At 52.5% G+C, this 22,207-nt stretch overlaps 8 protein-coding genes across 8 annotated transcripts; 3 read left to right on the forward strand and 5 right to left on the reverse strand.

The window, feature by feature from the left end:
- Nucleotides 1-32: 32 nt before the first annotated feature.
- Nucleotides 33-2,415, reverse strand: CTAM01_15435 (uncharacterized protein; the record flags this gene model as incomplete). The annotated part of the gene is made up of 2 exons (XM_060531432.1): nucleotides 33-1,125; nucleotides 1,184-2,415. 2 exons carry the CDS (start codon nucleotides 2,413-2,415, stop codon nucleotides 33-35), a joined length of 2,325 nt encoding a protein of 774 aa, XP_060373986.1.
- Nucleotides 2,416-4,328: 1,913 nt separating this feature from the next.
- Nucleotides 4,329-5,018, forward strand: CTAM01_15436 (uncharacterized protein; the record flags this gene model as incomplete). The annotated part of the gene is made up of 2 exons (XM_060531433.1): nucleotides 4,329-4,414; nucleotides 4,490-5,018. 2 exons carry the CDS (start codon nucleotides 4,329-4,331, stop codon nucleotides 5,016-5,018), a joined length of 615 nt encoding a protein of 204 aa, XP_060373987.1.
- Nucleotides 5,019-7,288: 2,270 nt separating this feature from the next.
- On the forward strand, nucleotides 7,289-9,184 carry CTAM01_15437 (uncharacterized protein; the record flags this gene model as incomplete). Its single annotated transcript, XM_060531434.1, has 5 exons — nucleotides 7,289-7,846; nucleotides 7,897-7,955; nucleotides 8,005-8,242; nucleotides 8,310-9,056; nucleotides 9,107-9,184. The coding sequence occupies 5 exons, from the start codon at nucleotides 7,289-7,291 to the stop codon at nucleotides 9,182-9,184; spliced, it is 1,680 nt and encodes a 559-aa protein (XP_060373988.1).
- Nucleotides 9,185-9,304: 120 nt separating this feature from the next.
- CTAM01_15438 (lipase) lies at nucleotides 9,305-11,047 on the reverse strand (the record flags this gene model as incomplete). Its single annotated transcript, XM_060531435.1, has 1 exon — nucleotides 9,305-11,047. The coding sequence occupies one exon, from the start codon at nucleotides 11,045-11,047 to the stop codon at nucleotides 9,305-9,307; it is 1,743 nt and encodes a 580-aa protein (XP_060373989.1).
- A 1,196-nt stretch (nucleotides 11,048-12,243) lies between these two features.
- Nucleotides 12,244-13,683, reverse strand: CTAM01_15439 (uncharacterized protein; the record flags this gene model as incomplete). Its single annotated transcript, XM_060531436.1, has 1 exon — nucleotides 12,244-13,683. One exon carries the CDS (start codon nucleotides 13,681-13,683, stop codon nucleotides 12,244-12,246), a length of 1,440 nt encoding a protein of 479 aa, XP_060373990.1.
- Nucleotides 13,684-15,641: 1,958 nt separating this feature from the next.
- Nucleotides 15,642-16,287, forward strand: CTAM01_15440 (ARP2/3 complex ARPC3 subunit; the record flags this gene model as incomplete). Its single annotated transcript, XM_060531437.1, has 2 exons — nucleotides 15,642-16,052; nucleotides 16,108-16,287. 2 exons carry the CDS (start codon nucleotides 15,642-15,644, stop codon nucleotides 16,285-16,287), a joined length of 591 nt encoding a protein of 196 aa, XP_060373991.1.
- A 236-nt stretch (nucleotides 16,288-16,523) lies between these two features.
- Nucleotides 16,524-18,464, reverse strand: CTAM01_15441 (Gcd10p family protein; the record flags this gene model as incomplete). The annotated part of the gene is made up of 2 exons (XM_060531438.1): nucleotides 16,524-18,315; nucleotides 18,379-18,464. 2 exons carry the CDS (start codon nucleotides 18,462-18,464, stop codon nucleotides 16,524-16,526), a joined length of 1,878 nt encoding a protein of 625 aa, XP_060373992.1.
- Nucleotides 18,465-18,948: 484 nt separating this feature from the next.
- On the reverse strand, nucleotides 18,949-21,283 carry CTAM01_15442 (dimethylaniline monooxygenase; the record flags this gene model as incomplete). Its single annotated transcript, XM_060531439.1, has 6 exons — nucleotides 18,949-19,109; nucleotides 19,178-19,603; nucleotides 19,663-20,043; nucleotides 20,129-20,372; nucleotides 20,508-20,942; nucleotides 21,068-21,283. The coding sequence occupies 6 exons, from the start codon at nucleotides 21,281-21,283 to the stop codon at nucleotides 18,949-18,951; spliced, it is 1,863 nt and encodes a 620-aa protein (XP_060373993.1).
- Between the last annotated feature and the right edge of the window lie 924 nt (nucleotides 21,284-22,207).

Below are 22,207 nucleotides of genomic sequence, written 5' to 3' on the forward strand. Positions count from 1 at the left end.
GCTTCGCTTCAATGCTTTGCTTCCTTCATTCCTTATCGTCTCAAGTCTACGCTTTTCATGCCTTCCTTCTCGTTTCCGTAAGGCGGTGATGCACCCCAGTATTGCTGCCGATACTGCGCGTCGGCCCCGGCGTCGTATGCTTGCCCGTTGTCGAACTGAGAATACATGGATGGCCTCGTGGGACGTCTCGGCGGCATCTCTGGTTCACCTATCTGGGCATACATGTCCGGAATGTCAGGGTACACTGACGGCGTCCTCGGCGGCCGTGGTGGTCGGTTGATGGCATCGATGAGCGTTTGCCTCCTCGTAATTCTCTTTGGCCTCTCCGGCAATGCTGCATCTTCGGCGTTGGTACCAGACGACGTTTCGTCTGACTCTTCCCCAGTATCCTTCTTTTCTTTATCCTTTCCGGCGTCCTTGGTGGCGAAGAAAATGGTGAATACCATCTCCATGTCTTCCGGTCCCTTTCTCTCGCGCATAATCTGATGAGGCACCTCCAAATCGTCAATGAGCCGTTCAATCTCTTCGACAGAGTAGCTGCCCTTGTCCCTGTCGCCAGAGTAGTCCCCGGGCCCACTTGCTCCGTTGGGAATGTGGAACCGAAGGTCAACTCTCATGATGGCGTAGAGTGCGACAACTATGAGCTCAAAGAAGAACCCCGTCGTGTAGAATACTGCTTTGCCGTAAATCACGCTCGGCGTGGCTCCTGGTAATTCCTTATTGAAGACGGCGAACAGACGAATGGACTGTCCGGTCATCAAAAGGAAAGAGCCCAGGTAAAGCAGGGCCACTTTGACTCTTTGTGAGCCAGAACCGAACTTCTCTGGCTTTGGCCCTGGCACAGAGAGGCATCCGCTTACTACAAGGACAGGGAATATGGAGAGGAACGTGTTCCATGAACTTCCGAATTTGAGCAAATCGTCTGTAGTTTCCAGGCGATCTACATTGCCAACACTGAAAAACGCAATGATTGTCGACGTCATGTTCAGAATGATAAAAGCCGGAACCGAGAAGAGCAGAATCAAACTGAACTGACTAAACGCGGTACACCATCCGGCTTTCGGGTGGATCGAGCGGACCAGGCGTTGGGCGAAGAATATGTTAACGGCAAACATAAGAGCAGCACTGAGCATCATGTTAGCAAAACGTTCATTCCTTTTGAAGCTCGGCCCTCTTAGCTTACCCTCCGTTCTCGGTGATCAACGCGAGCAACACAACCCCTCGGGTCGACACAATCGACCATGTGATACGAAAGATGCAAGTAACTGTTCGGATCATACAGAAGTCGAAGACGATATCTGAAATCAGAAACTTGTGACCACGTTTGGCATTCCTTCGGTAAATACTCAAGTGCACGTACGCACCAAGCATGAACAACACCATGAACATAATGGTGACCGGCAAGTCGATATTCTTGTTGGGTATACCACCCGGGAACGCTCCGTTGGCCGGATCAGGAGGTCCCATAGGAGGCCCGCCGGGAGGACCAGTCTGAGCCTGCGGGTTCGGGCTCAGATTGGGCATTCCACCCCTCTCTGGCCCCTGAGCACTCATGATCGGGTTGAGAACTGGCGGTGGTGGTGGTAGATTCGGAGTGCTGAGGAGTGTCGTTGCTAGAGGTGCTGCTGCTAGAGGCGGCGGCGGCGGCGGCGGAGAAGGTGAAGTAGCAGCCAACTGTGGCGTCGTCTTTGGAGTCGGGGTTGAAGGCAGTATCAACGGTGCTGGTACAACTAATGGGGCGGGAATCACAAGTGGCACTGCATTAGGTGCTTGACTCTTGGCCGCAGGAGGAGGTAGAGATGGGAGTCTCGGTGGTTCTGCTTGCTTTGGTGGCGAAGGAGGTTGGACCTGGTTGGGCGATGAAGGGGGTTGAACTTGCTTGGGTGGTGAAGGAGGTTGCGCTTGCTTTGGTATCGGTGAAGGGTGAATCTGCTTCGGCGGAGATAGCGGCTGTATCTGCTTTGGAGGAGGAGGTGGTGGTGGTGGTGGTGGTGGTGATGGAGGAGGAGGAGGAGGAGGAGGAGGAGGAGGAGACGGTCGTATCGTTTGCGTAACAGTGATATATGACGGGGCAGCAGTCCTGACTTGAGTGTATACGATATAATTCGTCTCAACAATGACTTGTGGAGGTTGAAGCTGGCCAGCCACCGACGGTATGCCCGCGTTCGCTATGGACGGGTTTTGAGAAGCCAAAGTTGCTAGTGCTACGGCCGGCGCGGCAGGTCTCTGTGTATTTGAGAGGGGCGTTGATGACAACAGATTTGCTGCTGGCTTTGGTACGGATGCCGCCACTTGTGCTAATTGGAGTGCTGGTGATGTAGAAGCCTGTGCCGCCTTGACAACTCCCTCTGCAGCAACGAATTTGAGAGATATGAGAGGAGCGGCGGCAGACAGGAATCCAGCAAGACCGGCCATGACTGCTTTTAGAAGTGAGGCACGCTGCCTTTTTTCGTCTTCGAGACTCTGCGGCCTGCCGGATCAGGGGTACGGACGGGATGTCGGCTTGTGGGTACAACCAGCTTTGATAGATGTTGTAAGCAGAAGACAGACTAGACAAGACAGCCCAATGCGGGTAGAGAGTCTCAGGTGAATCCCTATGTGTAAGAAGCCGTATCCGGACTTGAGTCAATGGTTGAGGATGACAGACTCCAAGGTTGCATTGCGGCTCATGTAGTGACGAGCTGCATGTATGGAATAGGCAAGCGGGCCTCCTAGTAGTAGTAAACTGACCAAGGCAGTGGAGAGTCTGCGTTATGACCGGCTGACGACGTGTTGCGGAATTCCGGACTTGAAGAGTGCCGCGATGGGCATGCCTAGATAGGGCATTAGGGTAGTAAGGCTGATGACGGCCAAAGGCGAAGCGTACGCAGATCGGGGTCGTTAATAGAAGAAAGTCGGGCCTTTCGATTCTCTGAGACGTTCTGGCTACGGAGGAAATCTTTATTGGATGGGTGTATTCCTCATGATTTGGCCACGGGGTATTCGACTCTTCAGCAGCAAAAAACAAATTGCCAGCGTATCTCGGTTAGGTGTAGTGTCTCTTCGTTCAACGATTTGGCACTTTTTCTCGTTCTCTTTTTCGAAAAAAGGGAAAGAAGGTGATAGAAAGGATATTTGGTGCTAATGAAACCCTTATTAGAATGAATGTTGCCGCATCTCATCCCAACCATACTGTCTTCACGCTCCATCCTTCTCACCTCTTTCTCCTCCTCTTCCCTTGTACAGACTCCTCTCCCGAGCACTCACAAGTAGCTCGCTGCGACGTTGAACCAGTATTCAGCAGCGGGCCGGTATTGGAATATGGGTGAGGTGTGTTTGTAGACTTTCCATCCACTTGCCTCAGAGGGCAAGTGGAATGAGGCAATTCGTTTCAGACGCCGTTGGGGAACAGCGAACTATTTCCCTTTTGGGACGAGAAGGCGGTGCTCTCACCGCAAAAAGTTGCCCCCGACTAAGCAACTCAGCAGAGAAGATGACCTTTTCATCCCGTCTTTTATGAATGTCTTGCCTGTCGCTGCCTGTCTCTTGTACGGGTCCAGCCCACCTGGGCTGTCTGTTCGCACCCCAAGTCATATAAGTAACTGTGACCCATCCTGACGGGTCTGTCAGCCCAATAAGGCAACCGGCTGTCAAGAATGTCTTTGCTGTGAATCATTCCGTCATCTTCCTACTCTTCGCCGTTGGAAGATGCGAGCAATGCGAATCCGACCTGATGCTACGGCTGATTTCCCTTCCCGAGCTTTCGGACTGACTGCAAGGGGTGAATTAGTGCCCGGAACTCCTCTATGCACGCTTTTGCAGTAAGTTCGATACTATCAATCCATGACTTCCGGGCACATTTTTCATGTCTCTTGAACGCTATTTCTTCCTACTCCACGGGCCGATCTTCCAGCGAGCAGTTTCCATGTGTCATGTCGAGGCGAGCTTGGCACACACACTAAACAGAGCCAGAGACTTGAAGCACTGATCAGTGTGTGGATGTGAGAAGAGTTTATCCAGACATTCGTTTATCCTGTAGGTGTGCCGTGTCAAGATGTCTGAGCTTGCGAGAGAAGCTTTTCTGCTTGACAGCGTCTGCTACTGCCGCGATGGTTGACAGGCGCATCGGCCTCAATGATCTTCCCGCTCCCCCGTAAAGTTTTAGTGTGGGAGGGTGGTCATCCAGATCCATGGAGGCTCCGGAGATGTCTGAAATGCAGCTCGGCCACATAGTCGGTCTCACAGCTGGGGAGTTGAAAAAGTAGACGCCATCGGTCTCGGTTACCTAGCACCTTTCTACCAGGGCGGGAATCAGTGGCCCTGCCCGCTGACAATAGGATCGCCACAGCATGCCTGCGTCGATCTACCTTGAGCCAGCATCAAGCTTAAATCGTGCCGGCTGCAGATCGCGATGTGGCTTTTGCAGAAACTGCCGGTAAGGAAAACGCTTGATCGTATGGATACACATGTACTAGGCGGAGGCTACTCAGCTATATGATCGACCATTAAGCCCCCCTGACCCTGACATATGCCGCACGGCAGCCCCTGTTAGTTTCGTACTGCGATACTTTGAAATGTTTCCAGGACCGCGGATAACGGGGCTGGGATTCGGACTTGGTACGGATACAGACCAATGCACACTTTACGTACTTGAACGTCGAACGTCTTGCTCTCATGTCCCCAGCGTGCCCGCGGGCAAGGACCCCAGCGTTGAAGACTGTGCACATCGGACTCAGCGACGTGAGTTGAAATCTGAAGCTTATATGCCTGTGCTACTGGTGGAAAACTACCTGCAAAACTCAAGAAAAAGAAGACCCTATCCGGCGCTGCGACAATACAAGGCATATCCCAGTCCCCCACCCCACATACCGGGCCTCTCGACGAAAGAGTTCCCGCGGCTATATCAAGTTTTCACCTGGTTCTTCCTGGGAAAAACTATGCACAATGTCAGTGCTGGACGTCTGCCAGTTGCGTTGGCTGTCGGCCGATCGCAGGTCCGTTCCTCTGATCCGAATTCCGCCCACAGCAGCTACGGCTGAGGCGGCTCACTCTGTCCTCCACTCTCTGCGACCCGAGTTTCGAGAACAGGCATCTGATACTCGAGTGAGCGGGCTTTGCCAAACTGGACAGACAGAAGATCCCACTACGGACGAAGTTGAGGATCAGTAAGAGATTCCGACGGGCCAGCCGACCAGTATGTTGTACTACGTTCCGCCATTTTTACGGCAATAATAAGTCATTTACTCTGGCATGAGCCTTCGAGTCAGCACGATTCCTATGCCGGTGTCTGAGTTGACGAAGCTCATTCTATTGTCTCGTCCCCGCCATTTCTCCAGTCAGCCAGCAAATAGCTAAATGCGCGTAGAGCATTGCCGCTTGATCCATGCAGAGAAATATCTGCTTTCAAATGTGTAGCAGGACTCTAGATTTTGGCATGTCGCCTCGGAAAGTTCCCAGCTTGACTGGTACAGTCAGTACATGGCCACCTGAATGTATCTTATGGCAATGGTGCCGCGTCTCTGAGGGAAACGGGGCTGCAATGCAATAGCGATCGTTGGAGCCAGATGCTGAAGATAAGTACGCAAGCCCAATGCATCGCGCATCGCCTGCTAGGAGATTTGGTGATTCGATCAAAAGAGACTTTAGTAATATGTGCATTCTCGCCAATCACAGCATCAATCATCTCTTTCTCTCACGATCGATCCGCTCAGAAGAGCCCGTCTGCTATTATCCTCGTAGAGAGAGAGATATAGAGAGAGAGAAGTTCCGGCAATTGATGGAAGTGCGTTGGGATGAGAATCTGGTGGCCTGGCAGAACACCACCCTGAGAGGTGTTCCACCAGCTCGGATTCTCATCATAGACTCAGTTCGGCAATCACAGAGAGAGGCACCGAGACCGAGGATCCTGTGCAGGCTGTCACGTCACGTCAGTTGAGGAAAGAAACCAGACACGCGGGTGAACGCGTCATTTTGGTTCATCGGACGACGGCTCCAGCCTGCAAAATTGCAGTGACTAAGAAGGTGTTCCTAGGAGCGAAGGGAGCGCTCTTGGATCTGTCGGGTCTTGTACGAGAATGCCGAGAAAACGCCATGACATGTGAGCCGTATTCGGGGTAGCATGGGGAGTCCACAGAGCTTCTGTCTCCAAATCATCCGACGGTCTTCTTCGGGGTGATTATCTTCGTCAGATGGGCGAGTTTTCCCGTTTTGGGATTAGATAGAGCTCTAACTCCAGCTCTAACCCTCAACACTTCAGACTAAGCCCAGTATTTTTATGGTGTCATTTTGCCAGTCAAGTCCTATACAAATTACACGGATTCGTAAGATGACGGCGACTGGTAGGCCCGACAAGGAGGGAACAATAAGAGACGCAATTGGAACAGGATCTTGTATTTCAATGATTTCTGGCCAAACCCTCCCAACGATCTTTATTTGAAGACTTCTCAGCCGAGAGCAGGTGCTCTGAGCTACCGATATGGACTTTGTCTAAACCGGCAGGCTTCTAGAAGACGAGGACAAGAAAGGCGCCAGACCTGTTTGGGTACTTTCATGCGTCGAATGATAGGTGACTAGGTTTCAGAAACTCCAGTCGTCTTCGCATGGAGTTCCGGTTTCACTCCCTCAGTTGTAGCGACGCTTGGGCTAACCGTTTCGTCTGATGTTACTGCTGCGCATCTTTACAACAACAATTCGCACTCGCTCAAGCCGCCGACGGGGAGGCATGCCGACATGTGCTGACAGGTTCTATCCAAGGTTCAGCTGTCGGGTTTGACGGTTGGCCGAACAGACTTGTGCAATAGGCCACCCTTCCCCCCAAAAGCGGCTGACATCGATTGAAGAAGCATCGTTCTCCGTCTCCAATCATACTATCGTCCATCCTCTCCAATCCTGACTCGTAACGTCATCTTCTGAGCTAGATGCCTTTTAACTGGCGGCGCTGCTGAATGTCACCAAAGCAAGCGGGGCGAGTTTTAGAGTTGAAACATATCAACTCCCTTGTGCGGCTTCCTCCATCTTGGATCAACGGCTAGCAGTCTGTTCTCCAAGTTCATCAACAGCCGCCCTCGGCCGCGTCTGACACGAGCCCGGTTCTGTCTGCCCATTTTCCTTTTATGTCTTAGGGAAGCACGTCCGCCCCTCTCATTCCTCCTCGAATTTCCTACTTTGATAGGGGGTTTCGCCCACATGACACAAACCCCGTCGAAACTTGAACCGTCAACTGGCCGTGGATCTCGCGCATAGCATACACTACCTATTCGAGGAAAGAAAAGCAGTACTACCGTAACATCAGCCTTTCTTGAATTCAAAGATGGTCAATACGGGTCACCCAAGCAGGGCATGCAAGCTCTGCCGCGCGAGGAGGATTAAGTGTGACGAAACGAAGCCCTTCTGCCTCAAATGCGCCAAGTCGAAAAGAACTTGCCCAGGATACCGGGACGCATTCGAGATCAACCTTCGCGATGAGACTCAATCAACCATCCGCAAGGCTAAGTCCGCTGCGTTGCGCAAGGCTATTCGAGAGGGTCGCGCGACGGAACAGGATGCGGAAAACGAATGCCAAACCCAACCACAAGTGATGGAATGGACACCGCCAGCAGCACCACCTCCACGAAAACAACAAATCATTCCAATCACAGAAGACGACTGGTTTGATAGATATTCAAATTCATCTTCTTCTGAAGCGTCGCCTTCAATGTCATACGCTTCTTCTTTGTCGTACATCAGCAATCAGGCGCCCGATACCTTTGTCTCATTCAAAGACATTGAAGGCGGGACTTATGGCATGCCGCACACATTGCAGACGCCTCTCGACCAACAAGCAACATGTTACTTTTTGGCAAACTACGTGCTTGCTCCACCAACGGGAGTAGGCAGAGGGATTCTCACATTTGTACTACCCCTACTGAATATGCCCAGCTATCAAGCGTCTCCATTGCAGTCCGCTTTTTCAGCTGTATCAATGGCCGCTCTGGCTGGTAGGCCAAACTCACGACGGTTGTCTTCGATGGCTCACCTACACTATAGCAAGGCATTAGAGGACTTGACTCGAGCTATGCAAGACAAGATAGCTGTGAGGCAGGACACCACGCTTGCCTCTGCAATTCTCTTGGCTTTTTACGAAGGACTGGTTTCAGACGACGTTGAAATGTCTGGTTTCAAGAAGCATATCTCTGGGGCGACTGCAATTGTCAAGCTACGTGGACCGCAACAGACTGCGTCTGGCGTTGGCTTGAGCATGTTTGAATTTGTTCGGGCAACATCGGTACGTCTTACTTTGACAAGCAATCGAAAGGCTGTATCAAAAACCGATCGTCTAACGCGTAAGACAGGTCCGGCAGTACACCTTCTTTGCGAATATTTCCTTGGAGGATTTGACTTGGTGGGCACGGCAGGCCGTCTGCGACACTGTTGGCCACCAAGCTTTGGTATTGAACCTCCAGACGACACTCATCCGTGGCGAGGCCGACAGCCTTCTGAAGGGGGCACGAACCACCGACAAAATCGACAAAGCTTTGAAGCTTTTGCAGAGGGCACGAAAAATGGACGATGATCTCGGTGTATGGTTCGACAAGTGCCCACCAGCGTGGAGGAAGGTTATTTCAGGATCGGCTGCGGAAGTTCCGGAGGACAAGATCGGCTACGTTTCGGCGTTTCCCGGAACTATTTACGATTACCCGAACGTATGGGCTGCCGGAAAGCATATTAACACCCACGTATCTCGACTTCTGCTCAACCAGGTCATTGTGCGTTGCATTGCATGGGTCTGCGCACCGAGTGACCATACTCTTACGAAAGAGTATATTGACGCGAATCGGATCGGAACTGAGCAAGTGGCCGACATTATCTCCAGCACTCCGTACTTTTTCGGGTGGACGGGTGATGCTTTGAGTACCCCCTACTTCCCATGCGGGACATCCGAGATGCCAAAAGGCCTAGCTGGTGTGTCTTGTATGTGGCCCTTGCTAGCTACTGGATCGAGCCGATTTGCGACCAGAAAGCAACGAATATACGTCAAGGCCCGTCTTGCAAAGATTGCGGAGGAGATGGGTATCCGTCAGGCCGATGTCTTCTCAAAGGTATGCTGCCCACTCAACTTTCCAACTCAACGATTAACACAGCTTCGTAGCAAATCATGTTGGGGTCGCCAGAGCCAGACCCAGTCAACAGTTATTGTCCGGACACATATCTTCATTTACGTACATAGTTTAGCGTTGACAATACCCCTCTCGCTTTGGATAGAAGAATCCTGTCAAAGATGAACAAACAGGCCAAACACCCCTATTGTGCCTGACAACATGCGTGCTGCTGGTGAATAAATAACGTATCAAAGCGACCACCGCGGCAGCAAATCCGAATCATCCCTGAAATTGAGGGACTGCATGCTGCTATATATGAACCTGTAACTTTCGTTTCGAAAGTCATCTTTGAGGTAGTCTGTTCGACCGCTCAGAAACCAGAGTAGTTGCTGATTCTGACTCCATTCCGGCCATTGCGCATAACCGCCCAATCCGACGTTAGGATCCAAGTTGTAAAGGAAGTTGAGATAGTAAGTCCGGGTGCTTTGTCGTGCAAAGGTAGGAAACATTCCTAGAAAGACTTGCAGTATGTCGGAAGCGTGAAACGTACCAAGTACGGGAGTTCCGTGGTTGTAGCTGCTCAAATACGACCAAGCTGGGACTTCTGGGTGCTTTGCTTGAGCAACAGATAGAAACGAGCGGCGTGCTAGCGTGAAGACGAGATCCCCAAGAATGGCAGCCCTACGCTTGAAGCCAGGAACGATCTCGTTGAAGATCCCTGTACGAAAGGGACTCCCTGCAGAGATGTGGTGGTCATATGTATTGACGAGGGTGGTCAACTGGGCTATCGAAGCGTTGTGAAAGTAGAGCTCTGAGAGGTAGTTGACGAGTTGCGACGCTGTCATCACCAGAGGCTGGAACAGTGCGAACAGTGTACCCTCGTCTTCTTGGTTGCCGATGATCATAGGCACTGCAGCGTATCGTCCTTCTTTTGCGATAATATCGGGGCTGTCTATCAGTGCTGTGCCATCTGGTCTAGGAACATATGACAGAGCAAGAGCTTCGTATGAAAGGATGCCGGGCACCGCCGTTGCGGCACGCTTGTAAGTCTCGTAATCGACACTGCGCAGGCAATCCAAGGTACTCGCTGACCCTTGACAACCGGCTGCCTTAACAACAGCATCGTAGACTCTCTGGCCTTTGGGGCAGTCAACTGGGTCAGCTGGGATAACACTGCCAGAGTTCATGATGGCCCCTCGAAACAGTCGTCGACCCTGATAGGAGTTGTCACCGTCATACAGCGCCATCTGGTCGAAAACAGATATCGCACCGGCTGATTCCCCCCAAATCGTCACCTTGTCAGGATCACCTCCGAAGGCAGCGATATTATCGGCAACCCATTCCAAAGCCTGACGTTGGTCTAGTAGTCCCAAGTTGGCTGAGCCATCCTTCAGGATTTCACCACCAGGCAAGAACCCGAAACCTCCCAGTCGATAATTCACAGCAACAAAGATGAAAGGACGGTCCATGTCGGCCCCGTCACGGACAAAGCTTGCCCCGCTGTATGTAGCTGTCGACCCGAACTCGAAGCCACCCCCAAATATCCAAAACAAGACTGGAAGCATCGCATCGGACGATGTGCCAGAAGGACGCTGGACAGTCACCGTCAAACAGTCTTCCTGGCCGGTAATAGGCTGAAAGAATGGGAGCGTAAGAAACGAGCCAACAACATCAAGAAGAATGTTCCGGCTGTCGGTGGACAAGAGAAATTGAGGGCATGCGGCTGCGGTTCCTGTCGCGTCAAAGTTGCCTAAAGAGGAGTTGAGTCTTTGAGGCGGCCTTAAGCGGAGCGGTCCGGTGGGCGGTCTCGCATAGGGGATGCCAGAGAACGTATCGACGGAGCCAAATACTCGTCCCTTGAAGGTACCGGCCGGCGCATCGACTTCCGCCGGAGCAGCACGAGATTCATGGTGATGGTGCTCAGAGTTGCCAGCTGACTGACCAGCTAGGAAGAGAACGACAGCCAGAACTGGTGGGAGAGAAATCTTCATGGTGTTCTAGATGTCTGTAAGGGAGCGTAGAGAGAAGAATGGAGAGGGAAAGACAGAGGGGAAGCAATAGAGCGGGGGGAGGTGGTTGAAAGGAAATTTAGCCATGTAGAACAAGGTGAGCGATACTTATAGGTTAAGGCAAACTCAGGAGGATACCATCTCGGCCGAAGAAGAAAAGGAGTTTAATCTCTTTTCTTCAAGTCTCTCCTCATCTCGTACACGCCAGACATGGTCTTGGAGATCGCTCGCACCAGGCGGTGCTTCCCGCTTCTTAATTCGGCCTTGACATATCGCCCCAAGTCAAGTGTGAGCGAAGACTCTTCTTGTCGCGGGTTTTCCTGGTTTACTAGCACGTGAAGGTGTCAAGGGTCTAATTACCCTGGACGAATGCAAAAGGTGTGTGGGAACTAACCGGTAGTGACAGGGGAAAAAAGTGTGTGTCGGCGGCCCGGAGGAGGTTGGCGATGACACACATTCCGAGGTTGCGAGCAGGTAGAGACTGTCCGACTGTGGTACCGAGTGAGGCAGTGATGCCGCTATTCAGGTGGATCGAGTGGGCGTTGCTACCTCCAGATCTGCGCGAGAACAAAAGAGTCGACGCGATGATACGCCTTTCGAAGCGCGGTCTTGGTTGCATTACCTAAATTCATCACGAGGGACCTTTTGTAGTGTATTGCTAACGTACCCTACTCTGGAAAGCCGTGGCGCTCTCTTCGTCAATATTTTGGATAACTTTATAATCGCCAGACAATATAACGTCGTGTATTCGAAAATTGATTTTATTGCAAAGCACTGATTGCAAACACTGGCTGAGTCGACTGGACTCTTAGCTTGTGTCAGGGAATCTAACGTAAGTCTTCCATCTGAATGCCTAAACAACCCATGCAACCGTTCGGACAAAGTCGCAGCTGTGTCCCTTCTTGCTTGAATCTCTCGGAGGGAAAAAAAAAAAAAATCAAAAACCCTGTGCTTCTGACCGTTGCCGGGTTCAAAATGCGTCTCGTCTATCCGTGTCAAGAATCAGTCATGATTCTCTCAGCTGATCCTACAACTCCATTTACTCGATGAACAGAACTAAATCCCTGGTTCCCATACCGTGGCCGCATCCGTAGCGACCTCGGAGAAATGCGATGAATGCTTCTCTCAAAAACGCCTCGTGGCTTCGTTATGCAATGATCAAGGGCAGTGAACTTCCATCAGACGACCATGCCCACCTGCCCGCTTTCCTCGTCAACTAAACATCTTCGTTTCCCACTGAGAGGCATACCGTCGGCTGGAGCCTCTTCTTCGAAGCTGCCATTAAACACTTCAACGAGGGCCTCGCGATCTCTTCGTCGCTTGAGCTTGTCGGGATTTGGCTCCGCTTCCTCCTCCCATGTCTCGATGTTGTCCTCATCAAACTCTCCCACGACGTCCTTGCCAAGCGCCTTGCCCAATCTCTCCTTGAGTCCGAGGATCGGCCAGACGGGCACTCTTGTGTACTCGATGCGCATGCCACCCTCGGATGCAACCTCTCCGATTCTCTCAGCAAGTGTATTTTCGGTCCCTTTACGGGGGTTCTTGGTTGGCTCGTGGAACTTGCGAAGCAGATCTGCCGTGACCGTGGCCTTGTAAACGATGAACTCGGATGTCTCATTGTCATTTGTGAGTAGCTGTACCGCCACATCGTAAAATTCAGGCTCTCCTAGTCCGATGGGCATGGGCCGTGAGGGAACCCACTTATTCGCTGACGGCCGTGGTTCGCCGTGAAACCTTCTCTGCGCCATAGCCAACATGATGCCCACAAGCAACGGGTCGTGCGTCGGGTTGCTGGGAACAAACATCTTGGAGCGCAACTGTTGTAGACGTTCGACCGGCCCGTTGTACGATCTGTTAGGTCCTTGAATCACGCGGTACATGTTCTTTCGTGTCGCCGCGATCTGCATCTTGCCAACGTAAGCAAGGACGGGCAGCGACTGAGCGTAAGCAGTATGTTCGCCGCTCAGGTTGCTTGCGCTACCATTAGAACCCGTCGGCACAACAGTGAAGGATTCAGCTGGTCGCGTTGACGCGGATTCAAATGAGGCGATCGAGCCGCTGCGCGAGGGCATCGCATCCCAAGCAACCTGTACGCGACAGGCATCGCGATACACTAGACCGCCGAAATAGAGGTGCAAATCAAGCTGTGTTCGGGTGCGCGACAGCTTCCCCGGGTAGAGGGTGGACATGATTGTGCGGACGGAATTTGTATAGAAGGTTCTTGTGGAGCCAGGCGCGAGCATGGCCGTAAGTTCTCTGCTAAGTGTCGAGGCCGCAACCGAGGGCTTCATGTGACATTTCGACGGAGAGACCGGGGCGCCGCGTGGTGAAGGAGGAGGGACTGGCGTGTCGCATGGAGGAAGCTCAACGAACTTAGCATCGAGGAGTTGAACATGCAGCTCGGTCCAGCAGATGGGACGAACGAAGAGGGAGAGTCCAGCATGATCCCACATCTGGTCGTAGAGAGACCCTTCGTCTGGCCTGAAGACACGAACTCTTCTTTTGCGTTTGGCGGGGGAGGGCATGGCAGGAATAGGACTCGAAGTCGGGGGCGTTGCGTGAATGGGCTCGGGCGAGGACATTGACGAGGCTGTCGGGGCGCTGCTGGAGAGATGCATATTGGCGGGGGAGGAGTCGAAGAAGTTGCGCAGTTGTCGTGCGAAACTGGTGCTATTGAATACCGATCTGTGGTTTTGTCAACATGATTCGGATCTAGGTGAAGAGGAATGCAGGTAGGATGTATTATTGGGTGAAAGGGCACGAGTTGGATGGAAGGAAAACAACGAGGTCATGGCAATAAAGGAATAGTGATTGGGGGGGGTCTCACTCTAAAATGAGCATCGGGTTGTGGCGCTCTCCCTTTGGTTCTTCCTACGTAGGTAGTAGGTATGGGTTTTCAGGGGGGGCCTTTGCGTTGCGCCGTGGGCCTGGTGTCCAGTTGAACCTTGGGCTTGGAGCCTTGGGGCACTGACGCGCGACGGGGGGATGATGGTAGTACTCCGTATGGCCCCTTCTCTTGCTTTTGGGGGTGTGGAATGGTGAGGATGATGGCCGGTGGATGTTTATGACGGACTCGGTGAGGCGGACAGCAGTCGGCGCAACTGGGTGCGCGACGCGGTGTTGAGTAAGATAAAAGAGGATCCGGATCCGCAGAGAGATCGGAGAATATCCGTATGCAGTTTGATGTACGGTCAGAGAAGTGGTGCTCTGTGACTGGGTACCGATTTGTCTAGAATCTGTTGAGATCGACGGTGCTTGCAAGGGGTTTGAGGCTTAACCGTCGCTGTCGGCTCACGAGGCAGAGGAAAAAGAAAGGGTATGGGAGGGATGACGGGATGTTTGGTTACTGGTATATTCCCATCCGAGACTGAGGAGACGGTCCTCCGCAGAGAAAACGGGACTTATTGGTGCTGAATATGACGCGCTCGGTGGGGAGAGAGAAACGAGGCTTGGAGAGAAGAACCGAAGAGAGAGAGAGCAACATGAACAAGGGGAAGAGAAGGGAGGGGCAATGAAACGCGGGTGCGCGAGTCAAATATTCCAACTTTTTGGTTCGTTGATTTTCTTGATTGTTGCGCTGTCACTTTTGTGTGTGTCCCAGTGCAGCCGGACGGTAAGGTAGGTAGACCCGACAGAATCCAGTGTGGTCACCGTGGCGTGGCGGCAAAAACTGGGCAGGTGCAGAGTTAGGTATTGACCCGTCACGACTGTCCGTTTTGTCAGAGCCTTCCTAATTCCCGTCCCCATCGCGATGGTGCCTGCCTGTGCCTGCAGCCTGCCTGCTCAATGTCCACCCGCGACTCCAACTTCTCCTTCCTCTTCCACCGCCAACCTGCAACCCTCGGCCACTAAAGGGCCAGAACACGCGCGCCTGATCGGCTTCACACCTATTTGGGGGAAGGAAGGGCGCGACTTGCCACTGCCTGGTGCTCTTGGCCCGCATGCAACCGGGAGACTGTGACACGCGGAGAGTGCGAAGTCATGTGATCTTAGGCACCAGCCCCCTCCAGCAATACGTACCGGGCATGAGCCATGTCATCGATTTTGTGGCTGCGCATAGCTCCGGAAATGCCTGAGTCATCACGGAAGCATTGATCTATACACGTGACTTATATCCACCTGACGCTCCATGTCTTTCTAGATCCATGGCACGTGAATGGAGATACTGCAGGCAAGTGCTGCGCCACAAATCTTGGACCCCACCCTTGAGTCTGAGGCTGGAGCACACCCCGTAAATGCCGTCAAGCCTCAGAAGCCACAAGGTCCATTCGGAGCAGTGTGAGGTGGACGTCAGTCGCTCCCCGTCAGCTAAGTGTCGCGCCCCACCATCGGCCGCTTGCTCTCCATCTCCAGTGCAGTTGACGTCTCCCAACTGCATTTGCGACCAATCCTCATCAAGACCAGCTTAACATTCTACGACACCGAGCGCTCGGTCAGGCGTATTCTTCAAGATGCCGGTATGTCTGTGTGATGCCCATCCCATAGGTAGCTCGCCTGAGCTCTCTCTGTCTCTGAGGCTCTGGCACAGCCCGTACACTTCAACCTACTCCCCCAACCCGCCTAAACCGAGCTGATGATGACCTTTACCCAGGCCTACAATTCCATGTTCAATGCCGACCCGAACGTCCCTCGCACAATAGGCAACTTCCCGCTGCTGCCCTTGCGCACAAAGACCCGCGGCCCGGCCTATACTCTTCCCTTCCCCAACCCGCCTCTGCCCGCCAATGAGTCTCCCGACCCAGACAGCGAAAGCTACGACATCCTCGACGAGGTTCTCGCCCTATTCCGCGCCAACACCTTCTTCCGCAACTTTGAGCTTCAGGGCCCCGCCGACCGCCTTCTGGTTTACGGCATCTGGTTCGTCAGCGACTGTCTGACCAAGATCAAGCCTAGCGCCGGCGTGCGTGATGCTTCCAAGGATGTCATGAACGTGGCCCTCGATACCAACTTCGCCATTCCCGGCGACCCGGCGTGGCCCCTTAACCAGGTACGGCAGCCTTCCGAGGCCCAGTGGCATTTCTTGACATTGACAATTGATGTAGATGTACGAGCCCCCGCGCGATAGACAGGACGCCGAGCAACTCCGCCAGTATATGTCCCAGGTCCGCCAAGAGTTGGCAGTCCGGTTACTGGCACGTGTGTACGAAGAAGGCGGCGATGGAAAACCGAGCAAATGGTGGCTGAGCTTCACCAAGAGAAAGTTCATGGGCAAGGCGTTGTGATGACGGTCGTCGAAGTAGAATCGCCAGAGACAAGCAAATACCTTGGTTGGGGAAAATGTTGAAGCGCATAAGACAGGACAATATGATGATGCCAATTACTCCAACTACAGCTTGATGGGCTTTGATAGGAGGATGCTAGGGTATCTATATTCAAGCCTTTCTCTTTCGTCTTTCCCCTCGACCACCGCCGAATGGTGCGTCAACGTCTCCTCAGTATCCGGACTTGCTCGTTTTGTTCATGCTTCCACCTTTCTCCTCTTGAACTTGCCTCTTGCCTCGACCTTACCCTCTGCCGGAACTGCCTTCCAACCCGTAAAAACGTAACCATCCGCCCCGCCGCGCCCCATCATCATGGGGTGTGTGCGACCGGGCAGAACTTGCCACCGCTTCGCGCGGCTCGTCTGGACATTGGCGCCCAAGAGCAGAGTCGGGTTGATGGGGAAATCGTCTGAACCCTCCCATCGCTCCAACTCCTGGACAGACTTCCCAGCTGCCTCGGCCGGAGGATTTGACGACCAGCCTGCGCGGCGGGCAATGCTGAAGCAATCGGCCAGTTCCGTCAACGGCTCGATGCTTTGCGAGTAGACGGCAATCGGCGCTCCACCGGCCAGGAGTGGCAAGGTGTGACGGAGGATGGACACCGTGTCCATCGTGCTGGCGATGACGAGACCGGAAAACCCACCAGCGCGCGTCGAGTCCACAATGTAGCGGGTTCTCGCCCAACGTCTTCGCTTCCGGTGGTAGTTACCACGCCGGTTAGCCTTCCATGAGTGCAGCTCCTCGTCCGAGACCTCGGGGGGCGGTGTTGAATATGTGACATCCTCCTCGGGCTCCAAAAGCTGCAGCCATGAAATGGGCAATAGGTTGGTAGCGAGGGGATGAAGCGGGTAAGGCGGGTTTGGATTTGTGCTGTCAAAGTTGTAGTATTTGAGGAGGGCGAGGTTTGGCTGGCTGTTGGGGTGGATGAGCGTCAAGGTGTTGGTAGGGGCAAACATGGCTTCAAAGTCGTCGCGACGGGGCGGGTGTCTTCGTCGGGGTTGCTGCGGCTTTGTCGTCTCGCCATCATTTGTCATTGTGGCATCAGCTGTGGCCTCCTCGGGCATTGTTGTTGTTGGGTCTTGTACTGCAGTCTCTGTGCTTGTCTCCTGTGTCTGTTCTGTCGCGGCGACGTCAATGGTGACGGTGGTGTTCTCTGCTGGCTTGACTCCATTGGCTTCTTCCTTGCCAACATCTGTAGCATCCTCCACTTCTTGGACCTCTTCGGGGTCTTTGGGGTATAGTATGCCCATCCTCTCGGCCATGGCGGCGGTAACAAGACCTCCTGTGTCCTCCACCACAAGCCACCGACCTCCAATCTCGGATTTGTCCAACATGCCAGACCCATCAATCGTCACGGTCTCAGGCTTGTCCGTGGGAGATACGCCGCCGAAGTGGACGTTGGCCCAGGAGTTCAAGAGCCCCATCATCTCTTCCCGCATCTCCAGCACCTTTCCCGCATCCTTCTCTTCTAAGAGCCACTTGCCTAGCGTCAGAGGGTCAAGTGGTTGTATCATGAACCGTCGAATATACTTCTTGGTCTTGAGCAACTTGTACTTGGCGAGAGAGAAGGCCGTCTTCTGGTCAATGGCGGTATGCGACAGCAGTAGCTTTGCGATGATCTCCTTGCCGGCGTCTGTGTTGCCCTGCTTTAGCTGCTCAATCTCCTCGGCGGTCAAGGTCTGGCGGGCGGCGTCGTCGATAATCTCACGTCGCGAGTGGGCAACTACGTTGCCGCTTTCCTGATCGACCAGTTCGAACTCTGCGCCATCGGGGGCGGCAATGACATTCTCAAGAGTGGTGCCCTCCTCCTCGGTGTTCTGGGCGTTCAAGTCGGCCAGGGCGTCGGCGTGAATCTCGCTCGTAGAGACGACTCGCAGTCTGTTAAAGTTCTCGCCATCCCGTCTATCTTGGATCTCGTAGGTGATGTGAAATGGGCGCTCAATGATGAGGTTGCTAGGGAACGAGCCGAGTTTACCCAGTGAAATCGTGCTGGGAGCAGAAAAGAAAAGAGGTTAGCTGTCGTCACATCAAATGTCTACTTGATGAACCTACGTATTAGGTACAATCTGCAGCACCTTCGTATCTTCTGAAAGCAACTTCAGAGACACCCATTGGTGCGGTTGGACAACGTGGTGCATGGTTGCGACTGGATAGGCTTTACCGGGCTAAAGGTTTCGTCCAAGCGAAGCTGTCGCGAGAAAAAAAAATGTTTATGAGCGAAGCGTCAATTAGCGGCCTTATCGTTATCGGGAAACTCGGTCGCCACCAACCTATCGACGGCTTGGTGCCAGCTTCCATGGAAGGGACTAAGGACTAAGAATAACAGGCCGTCCAGGTACCCCGCGCGGGGCACTTGATCAACTAGTCGCCGGAACATCAGAAGTTCAGAACGAAGACCCTGTAAATTCAGCGTACCTTAGTGATACCTCACTGCGTGGGGAACTTGATCAACCCAGCTCAAGTTATCAAATCCGACATTCTATCTTGCAATCAAGCGAGCCAATCTCTCACCAAAGCCTTCCGTGTTTATTCAAAATAGCAAAAGTAACGCATTTCTCAATACTGCTCAGTCTGACCAACTTGTCTGGTGCGCGCTGGGGCCTAACTTCTTTTCAGCACTTATCAGAGGTTATCCCCCTCTCGGCGTGGAATGTTGCCTGTACCAAGCATTTTGTTGGCCCGTTGTTTCATCCCGACTAGCCTTAAGATACCTGCTGTGGCATGGAGAAGGAGAGTTAGGGAACCGAATAGCAAGAGGGGTAGAAGGGTGTAAGTCGTAAAGACTGAGAACGAGTATTGATTAGCAGGGGCTTGAAAGCATCACCACACGAAGCCTGAGATACCAACTTACAAACACCACCCCCTGTTTGCTTGACAACATCAAACAGTTCGCCGCGCATGATGGGCAGCGCGCCCTTTGTCCATCTCCATGGACCAATAAGACGAAATTTGGTGTTAAAGTTTGATCCCATTGCCCATGTGAAAAGTGCTTTGAATCCTTGACGCTTCATAAAAGAAAAGGTCGGCGCGCTGCCCATGTCGAGAGCAAGCTGATATGCGTAGGATTCCTGTTCAACACCGTGCTTGCTCTTGAACAAGTCATGTCCGCCTCGAGCCTTGAGAGCGTAGTCGATCTCATAGTGGGGAATAGCATCATCATTGGACTCTCCTTGGCTGGCATCAGGAGCATGCAGCGCCATCTGTTGAGGGTACTTGTGCCGGAGGAGGTTAAGAACCCATAGTTGCGCTTGTAGTTCGGCGAGAGGCGGGATAGCTCCTGAATAGATGGTGTTAGCACGGCAGACTTACACCCACAACAACCAACAGGGGCCCTACCAATGCCAGGCCGTACGAAGCCAATGAAACCAGCAGTCACCTCTCCGCGCCTCCAGATCCCGCGGACATCCAGCTCACTGGGTTCCGGGTAACTGTCGTCCAGGAAATCGAACCGACGCACATATCCAGTTGCGGCGACCACCAAGTCGGGCTTGATGACTCGAGATAGCGCCTCAACGTGCTCACGCTTCTTGCTGTCCGGAAACACGACAGTCCCATCGTCCCGGAAAGCCAATGGCCACGGTGCCGTCAATATCTTTCTGCCACTTGTGTTTTTCAACTCAATATTCATCACAAAAGCTCTGATGCGAGAGAAAATGTCTTGCGGCCGATTTCCCTCATTGAGATATGGCAGCGCGCGGTCGGACTTGACCAGAAACACTTTGCAAGTCAGCCATGCACTCATTTGAACTATTCGTATTCATTCATAAGAGCGAAGAATATCTCCTCTCGGGAGAATACTCACGTGAGTCAACGTTATTGCGTTCACCCTCAATCTCTCCGACCCACTGATCCGGGCCAGCCGCCGTCCCGCCAGAGAGGTAATGAAGAGCCTTGAACGTCTTGTCGTACACGCTCCAGAGCAGATTGGAGTGTTGAAGACGCTCTGGAAGATATGCAGTGTCGAGGAAACTTGCGATTGCTGTGTCGACTGGCTTCTGGTGAGGATCCGGCTTCCAAACCTGCATGACGACTGGTAAAGGAACAACCTGTGATAATCAGCGTTGATCTATGCTAGACCAATCAAATCGCATTATCAAAGTAGAAGACAAGTTAGGTACCTTCTTTGCGCAAAAGAAACCACCTTTGTGACACATCACTACTTCCCTGGCTTCTGAAGTTACGGCCAGGTGGGCTAGGTCCATTGCCGTTTCTCCGACTCCTAGGATCATCACAGACGTATTCAACCCAAATTGCGTTCTTTCCTTCACTTCGGAAGAGTGGAGATGCTTCACGTTCTCCAGACCTTCGATGTATGAGATGGACGGAACGTTGTTGAGACCGGAGCACACGGCGATGGCATCACAGTCCCATGACTCCTCTCCATCTTGGCTCTCTGCAACTTCCAAACCTGGAGAGCGGCGAAAAAAGACGCGGTGGCCATTGGCTGTATGAGAAACTCGAACAATCTCCGTATTCGTCTCTATAATGCCCCAAAGATCAAATTGGGTACAGAAGCCCTCGAGGTAGCGAACGTAATCCTCTACCGGCAGAAAGTCAGGTAGGTCTTTTGGCACACGAAAGTCCGAGAACGCCGTGAGATACTTGGACGACACCATCTAGGAGGTTTTACATCCATTGTCAGCTGTCTGGCATACTTTGTGAATGGATTTAGATGATTATGCGAAGTGAGGCTCCCATATTGAATGATGTACGGTGGTAAGGAGGGTTGATGGGCCAATACCTCGGCTTCTTCGTAGACCTTATACTTGTAAACACCACCCACTCCGTCTTCCCTCTCAAAGATCCGGACCTCGATATCAAGTATGCCGAAGTACTGTCTAGCCTGACGAAGGTACTTAGCTGTGACCAAACCAGAAGCACCTGCGCCGATGACAGCAACTCGAATGGGCTTCATCATCGATCCCGCCGCTCTCTCTATGATGGCAGTTTGGCTCATATTGCAGACCGCAATTTCTCGTCGTCTTTGAACTGAGTGTCGCAACAGCTCCGAACTGTGAATGACGTTCAAGGTGTCGGAAGTTTGTCGTTGGAATGAAGTCTGGCCTGTCAGACTTTACCTAAGTATCATAGTAGTCGATGACTTCGAGATCAAGGAAATTTGAAACAAGAGTTCTGTTTCGATGTAAAGATACAAGACAGTGCACTCGGACCTATTGCGTTTTGTATGCAGTCTTTGCTATTTCAGCCAGACTACGGCCAATGGCTAATGAATCTCACTTGGCCTTGACGCGAAGGTAAAGGGGAATGTAGAAGCTACAAGGGACTGATGAGAGTCGATTTCCGGAAAATTCGGACTTTGATTGAGTAGGTATTGAATGTGTATTTGCTGGAAGTTTCAACAAGATTGACTCAAAAGCAGCAAGCCATGAACTTAGGGAGGGAAACTCGGGCGACCAGGTTAGGTTCTGGGAGCTAAACACAAGCGAATCTGCAAATCGCAATCCAGACACGAGGTTGTAGGGAACATAAGATTTTAGTTCAAATCCTACGACAGCATGAGCACAAGCGACCGACTGCCAGCAACGCAAGGTCGTTCTGCGGTTTCTAATTAGTGATCTCACCTGAAAGCTGCATGCTTACAGTCAAGACATCAAACTTATCTACCACTGGGACCCTTACTCTTTCGGGAATCAGAAGATCCCGTTCACCCTCACAACTCGCGCTGACGCTCACACCATCTCAAGGCAGTTGCCCAATCGAAGGTGACGTTCGGCCGGAGCTGAGTTGGGGGCGAAGTGCCAATGTGGCTCAGCCGGGCCCCGAAGAATGTTGGACTCTTCGGTGAGTTGGAAATATGAGATGATTGGATGGTCATAGTAACCCAAATGTGGGAACACCATGGTGGTAAGGCTGAATTACA

This window comes from Colletotrichum tamarilloi, assembly GCF_030869305.1.
Source record: "Colletotrichum tamarilloi strain Tom-12 chromosome Unknown Scaffold_162.1, whole genome shotgun sequence".
NCBI lineage: Eukaryota > Fungi > Ascomycota > Sordariomycetes > Glomerellales > Glomerellaceae > Colletotrichum > Colletotrichum tamarilloi.